This window comes from Uranotaenia lowii, chromosome 3, assembly GCF_029784155.1.
Source record: "Uranotaenia lowii strain MFRU-FL chromosome 3, ASM2978415v1, whole genome shotgun sequence".
Lineage (NCBI taxonomy): Eukaryota > Metazoa > Arthropoda > Insecta > Diptera > Culicidae > Uranotaenia > Uranotaenia lowii.
The window spans coordinates 127,981,502-127,993,431 of NC_073693.1; the positions used below are offsets into that span (position 1 = coordinate 127,981,502).

Consider the following 11,930-nt stretch of genomic DNA (forward strand, 5'->3'; position numbering starts at 1 on the left):
AAAATGAAGTTACTGAAAATGAACTGGAGATTTGTCAATCTAATTAATCTCAATAATGCATGTAAGCACATACTTAGGTAGGAACTGCAGTGAATCCGTGCACCCATGGTGGATAATCAGCATACAAAGGTTCTACCCCCAGCTAAATGGTGTCCACACACTAGGTTTACGAAGTTTTTGAGCTAAAACTATGGTTAGTGCAAGATAAACTAAGAGTGAACATTTATTTCTAGCTGCCTTGTGTGAGGAACAAAAAGGTATAACCATTTCATGTTGTTGCAAATTTGCAACAATTAATGTTTTGGCTATATACTCGAAATGTGTGAAAATTATATTTTTTCATTATTTTTCCCTTCATGTACTCATCGTTGCGCACAATTGAGAATTTTTTAAAGAAAAAATAAAAAATCATGAAATGAAGGGTTAAACCATTTCATTCATCATGGGCTTTAGTTCGTTCAACTATTCATAAATTCCTCAGAAACATACTTCGACAATTCTTATAGAAATTATAGATGCAATTTTCATAGACAAGCAACTCAACTAATCAAAATAAATTTAGCCATGTGATAAGTTGATTAATGAAACTTATGAAAACTGGTTTTTGATGTACTGAATGGAGTATTCTATAAAAGTAGTGTTGCTCATCTAGACAAACTTTTTAAATGTAAATATGACTTTGAAATTATTTTTTTTGAGTACCTTTAAAGTTTGTAATTAGGTTTTTAACGAAATTCACAAAGTATAAAATACGTCATTTTAATAATTTTTGCATTAAGAAGATAAAATACAAGCATTTATTGATACAGAGTGAAGAAAATTTCCTAAAATTAAATCTAAATTTGTGCGTTATCTTTATTATTTAAAATTTTTTTTAACTTGCTTTATTTCGCAAACTTTGTACCACTTTCTTCTATAGCATCATTATAGCATATTTTTCTTATAGCAATTATTTATCTCGTATTGTATACATTAATTCATATATTTTATTCTGTTGTTTCGTTATTTAAAAAAAAATTTATTTTGTTGTTTAAAAAAAACTCAATAACACTGTTTTATTAATCTGTTTTGATTTTTAAGTATACGAAGCTTTGAATTGTACGTATTCGTGTTAATACTCAAACACTTAACTTTTTTCCAGATGACTTCGTTTGGATAACTTATTTTTTTTGTTTCATCGATCTAAAGCGCTTGTATGTACATTATTCTTGGACTTAACTATTTTAATTTTAGTTTCAGTCTAATTTATCATAATATTTAAATCATATTTCTTACAGGTAATCTGAAGACATCACACTTTATAAAAAAAATATATTTATTTTATATACAAATATATTTTCATTGTATCAAATATTTTTTATCTGAAACAGACTTGATCGACAAAATATCCTGGCCTTAATATTTTTACTATTTTAACAATCAATTCAAGTCCTCACTGGGCTTTTCTAGATGCAGCGGCAAATTGAGTTTGTTTTACATACAGTATTTTGGGAACATCGATATGGATCTTCATTTTGCAAAAAAACTGGGACGCTAATTTGAGTCCCCCCTATGTGAGTTCGAGCTTGGTTTTGTATGGCTTGTTGTTGGAGTTTTTTCTTTAATTGTTCATGATGGAATATGGTGATTTATCCAATTTCCAGCTATCGACTTGGACATCGCCTGAAATATTCACCTCAGCAACGGATTCTTCTATTTTCAGATATTCATGGAATTTACAGTTTCAGTTATTGGTATACTTTGAAATTGTGCAGATTCTATTTCCTCGAATCTCACTGTTTACTATTTATTTATATCGCAATTAACGTCTAATTTCATGTAATTTAATTGTTTCGTTCCTACAGCATGTGAATCGCCAACATAATGTAAACATTTATTATTACAATTTTTTTATTCATTTATTTTAACAATACAATTTTCTTGAATTATTGTTAGTAGGACATGGTCATGTTTACTGTTCTTAGTTTTTTGTACTTCAAATGAATCTATCATTTTCAATATTTTGTTTCAAATATTTTGCTTCGCAATTTTTTAATACTTCAAAAATTGTTTATTTTAGATTGGATGGAAATAAATATGGCTATGATACTGATTAAGGTCGGTTACAGCTAAAGGTAAGCTTAGTGTGTCTTGAGGTAAGTTGGGTATAAAGGTGAGGTTATTCTGTTGTATAACTATTTCATTCATTGATTATATGATATAAGAACGTTCAATCAGTTGCCAGCTGGGCAGGTATCTACACGCATGCGGAATACCTGTCGAAGATTCATAACACTGAGAATGTTATGAATTTTATACGGTTGCGAAACTGTTTGCTCGTTCTACAAATAAGACATACACATACACGAAATTCATTCATTACATGACAGTTCACACGAAGCCATGGTGTCGGGTATGTGCTAATTTGCATTGAAGATTGGCCGAAATTATAATCTAAAGAATGCAATTTAGCGCATACGTTGACGAAACTGCGGTGAATCCGTGCACCCATGGTGGATTATCTACATACACATACATCTTTTGGAATTAAAATCGCTGGTCCACTGATGGCATGGGTTTGATTCCCATCTTGGTACTGGGTATTGAATGTTATTCTTAAGTTGTCCGCGTCATTTATTCAGTCTGTAGAGCCTAAATCGGCTAAGACGGTGTATGTCTTTTTGTAAGGATTTGTGTTTTTTGTGCATTTTTTTTTTAATTTTTTGTCAATAACATTTTAAAGAGTTTTGTTAGGACTATTTTTTTTATTCTAAATTTGGGGAGTTTTGTGACAGATTTGTCGCACATTTGTCACTTATTTTATTTCTATCGCAATTTCTTATATTTTTTAAAACTTTGTTTTTTTGTTGTTTAGTTACATTTTCAAAGGTTATGGGAAGTATAAGTGAAACATGAGATATCAAAGAAAGAAAGAACATAATCCGTAAATATTATGAATCTCTCGAAAAAGAGATCTTGAACCTACAACATCTCATGTTTCTTTTACACTTTCAATCACCTTTGAAAATGTAATCGTTTTCAGATACGTTTAGTGTTTAAAGCTTTTAAACGGCAATCTATTGAAATAGTTAGGCATATTTGTGGTTTTTTTAATAAAAGTTTTTATATATTTTGGATTGTTTAGCAATACGATGATATTTTTATGGATCTTTGAGGCATTTCGGTGTATTTTTTTTGATTAATTTTGCCAAATGTGGGGAAAAACAGATATACAGATATTTGGAAAAAAGTCAATTTATGTCGCATTTTAATGGAACTTTAAGGGCCGATTGGTTTTTCGGTGGTTTGTTTCGGTTTTTTGTAGTCTCGAAACATATTTGTACAAATTAATTACATAAAGCGGGCCATAGACTACACAAATTGGCCTGTTTAAATTATATGATTCCACGACGGTTGTTTGATCTATGCTCGCCTACACACGATACAAACATATTTCACGCGAACACAAACGATTGCTGGCGAAAACAGCAACAGCAACAAAAAAAAAACCATCTCCACCCCGGCTGGGAGGCTCATTTGTACAAAATATTTCGATCCCGACCGATTTTACTCCAACCGTTTAGGCGCTCATTCAAGCAGTGCCATACACGATGCAAATCGTGCTCACAGCGACAAAATTTCATCGAATTTCATCGCATTTGTACAAATGTTGTGTAGTCTGTGGTCCGCTTAAGGGGGGGGGGGTAGGGTCTAACACTTTCAAAAAATCGATTTTTTTATTTTTTTGTTTTCTTATTGTAAAACATTTCAAGAATGTTGTGTCAAATTTTCAAGTCAATTGAAGCAAAAGTGTAGAAGTTATAGGCCTTTATCTCCTCCTATCTAATACTGCAAGAAAGCAAGAGCAGAAACTTCAAACGCGTTTTTCTCGAAAGCACATTTTTAAAGTCCGTGGACATCGTCATTTGAAAACTACTTATCCGATTCTTTTCAAATTTGGAACATATTTTCTACATATAAAATACCAGACCCCAACGTTTTTGTTTTTTTGTTTTTTTTACTTTGGGGAGATTTTACAGGTGAAAAATGGCGGATTTTTTTGTGAAAAATCGTAGTTTTTACTTCAAACAGCCACAAAAATTTTATAAAAATTTTTTTAAGTTAAATAAAAACGTTGGGGTCCAGAAAAACATCTATTACAAATATTTTGCTCTGATTTTTTGATTTCAGATGATTCTGTGCTGAGATACAGTGTCCACCGCAAATCCTGTTTTCTAAAAGGCATCCTCGAAAGTGCTCCGTCACCGGCTCATTTTTCAATATTTTTCTACGAAAAAATTACTTAATGTTCTTTTAACAATGCTTTGTATAATGCAAAAAATTTGAATACATTTGTTTGAACGATAGCTCTAGAAAAAAATCGTGAAAATGGTGTTTTTTTTTATACCCGTTAGACCCTACCCCCCCCCTTAAGGGAGGCATTTTTTAAGTTTTGCCATACACGGATACCATACAGATAAGGTTCCGTATGAAGTATTGTGTTAAAATCTTCATCAGGGATGATAACTGTCCGAATGTCATTCGACATTTTTCTGAAGCCTAGAGCGACATTCATCAGTACGAAAACGACTGTCGCAGTCATGTCCTTTTTGAATTTTGTGAATGTCATCGCTAAGAAATTCCTTCGAAAAAATGTCAAATAACATTTGGGACGAATGTCACAACTTGCATCGAGACTGACATAGTCATGGGAAAAAATGTTACGATAAGCTGATGAATGTCGGTCGTTGCTTCGATGACATTCATAATGGCAAATGTTATGGCGACATTTAACATTTTGAATGTCACAGAATGTAATCGTAACATTCATCAAAATCAATTAAAATGTTATTAAAATGACAGTCGCGACAGTCAAAACGGTTCCTTGCTGACTTTGCCGTGTGGACTGGCCAATCTGGCCGGTTCCGGAATCCGAAAAATAAAAATGATCAGATTTTAACTTGCGACACATCATTAGAAAGCTCTTGGCCTGTACATGATGGGAATTGATAGGAAAAGTGGTTCGGGACCATCTGGACCTAGCCACGGCCAATCTGGCCGGTTCCGAAATCCGGAAAATCAAAATGATCAGATTCTAACTTGCGACACATAAATAGAAAGCTTTTGATCTGTTCATGGTGGGAGCAATTACATGCTCTACATCAGTGGCATTAAATTAGGAAACTTTTGATGCTTATGATTTAGTAACTGTTTTTGTATTATTTTGGCGTCTTGAATTCGAGCTATTTGCCAGATTTTGTCTATCAGCTCTTGGTCCGATGATGCGGTGTATTAAAATTTTGAAATTAATAGAACGCTAACGGCTGGGACAGACTTTTTTTTGTGTTTAGGAAATAATTGAGTCCAGAGAAGGGTTACCATATCCTGCAGCACCAAAAAGAGAACATCAAGATTTTTTTCCCCAAAAGAGGAACGTTCGGAAGAACGTTCGGAGGAACGTTTATATAATCAAAAACGAAGATGTTAAAAGTTATTCAACTAAAGCCAATTTTCTGGAAGATGTTTAACTTACAAGATATGTAAAAAATTTCCTTAGAATATTCTTCTACTATTGAAAAGCGAAAAGTCTGGGGTTGAAAATTCTTAGCTGGAATATTCGAAGGGATAGTAAAGTTCGGTGTTAAGCTGATAAACCTCACCAAACATGATAAAATACTGCGGTTTTAAAAGCGTTTAATTATGACGCGCGTTTTTAGAAAAGAACAATGATTATATGAAATGTAATAATTGTAACATCAATGTTTAAATACATGTTCTTCGTATTTTTTATAAAACAACCACACTGTGGAAAAAAATCTTTAATTATTGCTAAAATTATCGGAAATTTCGCTTTTCAAAAACACTTTTGTACAACCCTATAGGTAAAACGCCTTCAGGTAGGCAACGAAATTTATTTTCTTGACTGATATTGCGGCAAACATGGCGGCGGATATCTTTTTCGAATCGAATATTGGTGCACCTTTTTAACTCGAGCAAGGACGAAATTTGTACAATTATGCATTGTTATCGTAATTTGGGAGTCAGCAAATAAAAAGAATGAAATTTTGTTTTAATATTTGAACGTATTGTGGGCATTCTGCCCCAATTTTGATATGATTGATTTTAGTTAAAATTTGTGGGAAGTTAGTAAAATACAACAAACCATTTATAGTCTTCCGAAAGTGCATACGAGTGTAAAAACTTTTTTTTTTTTTGTTTCGATTATAGTCGTTTTAACATCTTTATGTCATTCGCGACTTATATCAACGATGAAGTTGGCGGACAAGTCATTGAAAAACTTATCTGGTACAACTGTTATCGATGTTTACTCTTGGGCTCGAACTCACGGACATCGGCTCAGAAAGCAACTGACTTGCCAACTGAGCTATATCACAAGCCCCTACTAAGTGTCAAAACGCTAAGCTGTAGTTTCATCAGACTGCGCAGGCTGGTTTACCATATATCTATATATATAAAAAGCAATTATCTGTATGTTTGTTTGTTTGTTTGTTTGTTTGTTTGTCCTCTATAGACTCAGCCGTCTTAAGAGCTAGAGATCTGAAATTCGGCATGGTTGCTCATTAGGACCAGGAATGATGAAAAATGTTTTTAGATTTTTGGACGACCCCTTCTGAAGGGGGTCGTCCATACAAGACAAATATTGTTTTCACGTTATTGACGTTATTTTCCGTCGGATTGTGATGAAAATTTGCACATGAGTGTTTTGAGAGACGAGCAATCGATTACAGTTATCAAATTTAGGGTCAGGGGTCGGCCAAAGGGGTCGTCCATATCCACTGATTAATGTTTTTGCGATATTGGCGTTATTATACATCGGATTGTGTTGAAAATTTGCACATGAGTATTTTGAAAGACGAGCAATCGATTTCAGGTTTCAAAATTTGTGTAAGGGGTCAGCCAAAGGGGTCGTCCATATTAACTGTTCGCTGTTTTGGCGATATTGACGTTATTATACATCGTATTCAAATGAAAATTTGCACACGATAGTTTTGAGTGACGTGCAATCGATTTGAGGTATCAAAATTTGTGTAAGGGGCCGGCAAAAGGGGTCGTCCATATTAACTTTTCAATATCTTTCTGATATTGACGTTTTTATGCATCGGATTGGAATGAAAATTTGCACATAGGAGTTATTAGTGACAAACAATTGATTTTACTTATCCAAATTAAAATCAGGGGTCGGCCAAAGGGGTCGTCCATATTGACTATTCACTGTTAATGCGATATTGTCGTTATTATACATCGGATTCAGATGAAAATTGGTACACGAGAGTCTTGAGGGATGAGCAATCGATTTCAGGTATTAAATTCAGTGCAAGGGGTCGGCACAGAGGGTCGTCCATAGTAACCTTTCAATATTTTTGAAATTATCGTCGTTATTATATATGGGATTGAGATGAAAATTTAAGCACGGTAGTTTTCAAAGACGGGCAATCGATTTCAGATGTCAAATGTTTTGCAAGGGGTCGACTAAAGGGGTCGTCAATATTAATTAATGTTTCACTGTTTTAGCAATATTGACGTTATAATGCATGGGATTGCTTTGAAAATTTGCACAAGGGAATTTTGAGGGAAGGGCAATCGATTTTTGATATCAAAGATTGTATAAGAGGTCACCGAAAGGTGTTTAATTTTTTTTGCAATAATTGCGTTGTTATGCAGCAATCGAGTCAAAATTTATACACGGGGTTTTCTTTGGCACGGTGAATTGATTCCTGATTTCAAATTTAGCAGCAGATGACAGAAAAAGAGATCGTCCAATACTTTCGCAATTATTGCTTAACAATGAATTCGAAAATCCATCAGGAAAATGCTTGGCAATTGACTTTCATACAAACTGTTCATGATATATTCCGAATTGAAAGCGAAACGGAGTTCGTATGGGATCAGCTAGTTATCATATATATGTTAACCATGCAAAATAACAAATTCCACGCAGAATCCATTAATAATAAATAATAAATTAATAATGAAACTTCTTTTTCTAGGAACAATAGTCCTTTTTGTGAACTTTTCAACTAATCATGATGGAAAAGTTTATTTGCTACCGTCAACTGGGGCAACATGCAACAATTTTCAACTTCAATGGCTTCTAAAAAACTTATGTTCACAGTTAATCCTACCCCTTATGCATCAAAAATTTTAAGGATGATGGGACATCAAATTGGCGTAGTAAGAAAAATTATTGGTTTCTTTAGTTATATTTAATTTTCTAAAAACATGCGATTTTCACCCTCCTCAGAAAATGGGGTAAATTGCAACAAACATTGCTCTTAATAAAAAATCTTATGAACACGTTTTAAAATTTATAGTTTAAAATATATTTGCGATGCCTTAAAGATCAGCATGAAAATACCAAATGCAGTAATTCTTTGTTTTTTTAAAACGAGTTTTCACATTTTCTCTGAATATAAGTATGCTGCATACATTTGGGGGTTTAATAATAATACGAAAAATTCTTCAAGCTGAAATCATAAAAGTAAATGTTTGGATGAATGAAATTTCAATGTATTCAAACGCGGGATGCATATTCCAGCACAAGGAAACAAGATTTACAATATGTTTCTTTGATTTGCATTTTGTTGCATATTACCCCAGACATCTAACTGAATTATAAAAAAAAATTTAAAAAAATTGAGTGTTTGTTCGAAAAATATTTTTACATCAACAGTGTTGGTATAGCATGAGGAAACTAATAAAAAGTTTGTATGTAATATTATCAAGCCAATCCGTCATACTGGGAAAAGTTTTTTACGGCATAAAAAATGTTAAAATTTGTACATTCATTGCTGGATTTTTCAAAATAAAAAAAAACTTTAAAAAACTTTGAAAAACTAGCTTAAGATGCGAGAAATTACATTATCTTCGTTTTAAAAGATAACTTTATACAATACATTAATTTAAAAATTGATTCAGTGTGGTGTTATATAAATGTTGCAACTAACCCCGCTGTTGCATGATACTCCATTTGACGGTACAATAAAAATGAAAAAAAAACATCATTCGAAGTCATAGGAAAGTATATTTTGAGAAAGAAAGGCACAGGCCTACTTACCACGCTGGAATTAATAATTGCACGCTAGGTTTGAATAAAAAAATATATTTTATTCTTAATAACCCAACATACAATTATGAGAACCACTCCTAAGTCTGAACTAACTCTGACTGTACCTGAACTGATTCTAAAGTTACTACCAATTGCTAATCCCTTTTTATACAATTCTAATACAAAGAACATATGGTCTTTCTAGACATAAAGAACATATGGTTCTTTCCTATCAATTCAATTAGCCGAAACACTTGTGTTTAAAATAATTTAATTCTAATGAAGCTCGCCACGCCGCATTCCAATCAATCAGTCGAGGCCACATCTGTTTTTGTTTTACTATCGTTGACCGTCTGGATGGTGTTGACGTAACTCCTCCCTTCTTAAGTGACTTCTTCCAGAAGCTCAAATGTTTCGATAAGGTGTTGATACATTCAGGAATTTTTCAATCTCGTTTTGTTTTTCCTCCGACAACTGTTTTGTTGAAGACTCAGGCTCTGTTGATATTTCTGTCAATGCTGTTTCGTCTATCTTCTCAGGCTTGATGTTTATTTGAAGCGAATTCCTTCTAGAAAGAACTAAACGAATGGCAAAATAAATTATAGTTATCGTTACCAATGTTCCGGTGAATGATCCAAATAGGTTGAATTTCCATTCCAATGACTGGTTCTGTAGTTCGATGAAATCCATTTTTGCACGGTGAGATAATGTTAAATTCGTCAAGTACTCCGGGGTTGGTGAGTCAATTATTCCTATCTCGTTCACTAATAATCCTGTTGTTGGATGATAAGGATTATTTGGTAATGTCATCTCATAATTCGAATATAATTCTCCATTTATTCTTAAATTGCACTGTTCAAATTGGATTAAAAATGATCCATTAAGAATATGATTGTTATTGCTACAATTTGATGTTATTTCGATAACTGCATCATTAATCAAAATTGTTGCATCCGTTATTCTTTTTATTAATCCTTTTGAATAGACTCGTTCAAAGGTGCAATTTGTATGTTGTCCAAATATTAATTCCTTTATGCAATGTGGTGGAATATCAATGTCTTGATTCTCACATAAGAAATATTCTGCTTCATTTGAACAAGAATGTTTCAATTCATAAATATGAGATAAATTTCGTAAGTAATAATTTTGCTTTATGGAAATTCTTTTGTCATTCTTAATTATCGAATCAACATAGATGTGTTCATAAGTATTGATTGATAATTGCGGAATCTTTAAGATATAATGAATATGTGTTGTGTTCATCATAACTTGTGCTTTGGCTTTTGATAATAATTCTTCAAATGATGATATAAACATATCATATTTGGCTAGATAAGTAGCAATGTTATTAAAATTGTGTATCGTTAATAACTTACTACAGGGAATTCCATGTTTTGCCATTAAAACCGCTTCTTCCAATGTCTCGACTTGATCTTGTAGTGAATCAAGGTTTGATAACATTATGAGTTGATTAAATTCCAAAGATCGGTTCTTCGTTCTCTCTTTTTCAGCTTTCAGAACTTGGTTGGTGATTGCTGTTATATCCTGAATTCGTTTTCCAATTTCTTCGTTGATTAATACTTGTTGATTATTCTGGAGTACCAAGGAGTTGATGCTGGTGTTGATCATCTTCAAGTCATCTGCGTCTGGGGTACCTGCTATCCATTTCCAAGTTTTGCCGATGCTATCCCATCGTTTTGGTCTGCTTGAACTAAACGGCTTCAATTTCATGAATGTTTCGTATAATTTATAATTTTTTTATCAGAATCAAATCATTTAAAGGATTTTTAATCATTTTGTTTTGAATTTCTCGATTTACATTGTTTATTGTGTTTTCTATTTGTATCAAATCAATTGGGTGTAATATTCTGAAATAACCTGTTTTAATCTTTGCCTGTCCTAAAGGGATTATTGCTAGTGGATTATTTGAAAGATCGTGTATTTGAAGGATAGAATATATTTGTAATATAATTGTGCTTAATACACCTAATATTCTGTAAATAAAAAGAAAAGAAGATATGAATCATTATTTTTTTCGTAAATTTACCTTATGAATTTTTCTATCTCTACTATCAATTATGTATGAATCATGATTTTCTTTTACAATAATTGGTTTGTATCTACTTTCTCTTTTTATTCTATCGAATGTTTTTTCAAATACTGTTGAATTTGGTTCAAAAGTTGGGTAACTTCTAGGTATGATTTTCTCATTTTTTCTATTGTATAAGTTTATAATTTTTTCATTCAGTTTATCTCTTACTTTGATTTGTGAAAATCTTGCTTTAATTAATCTTGGATTAAAATGTTGTTTATATAATTCTTGAATTTTACCCATAATTGGTTCATTGGTAAATATTCCATTAATGACTCTTGGATTGAAATATCTTTTTAATTTATTCAATAAGAATTCGTTATCGAAAGTTTGCTCACAAAATATATGTCTTTTAAATTCTGGAAACGGTGTTTCTAATTGATAATTTGAATTTTGGTTAGGAATAAATATTAGTTGGTTTTTGAAAACGTTAATAGGTGCTTCAGTAGAGGGGATAAAAGTATTGTCATCATCATCTGACGAGTGTCGCGTAGGTGTTAAGGAATTAACTTGGATGCGAGATAAAGCATCTGCAACCACATTAGCTCTACCTGGTTTATATTCAATGTGATAATCATGTTCTTCAAGGTAAGCTTTCCATCTTTTTAATTTTGCATTGTTATTCCTTGGAGAAATCGTAAAAGATAATGGTTGATGATCTGTATAAATCAAAATCTTCATACCATAAATATAATTTCTTAAATTGTTTAATGACCATATTATTGCTAACATTTCTTTTTCAATTGTTGAATAGTTTTCTTCTGGTTGAGATAAAGTTCTTGAAATAAATGT

General features: G+C 32.2%; 1 protein-coding gene across 2 annotated transcripts in view; it reads right to left on the reverse strand.

Moving 5' to 3' along the window:
- The window catches only part of LOC129756044 (uncharacterized), a 53,689-nt gene extending 42,902 nt beyond the window's left edge, over window positions 1-10,787 (reverse strand). For both annotated transcript variants that reach the window (XM_055752797.1, XM_055752798.1), the window contains exon 1: window positions 9,056-10,787. In XM_055752797.1, coding sequence (XP_055608772.1) covers window positions 9,452-10,777 — 1,326 coding nt within the window. In that variant the 5' untranslated portion in view covers window positions 10,778-10,787 and the 3' untranslated portion in view covers window positions 9,056-9,451. The remainder of the gene's footprint in view (window positions 1-9,055) is intronic.
- Window positions 10,788-11,930: the final 1,143 nt, after the last annotated feature.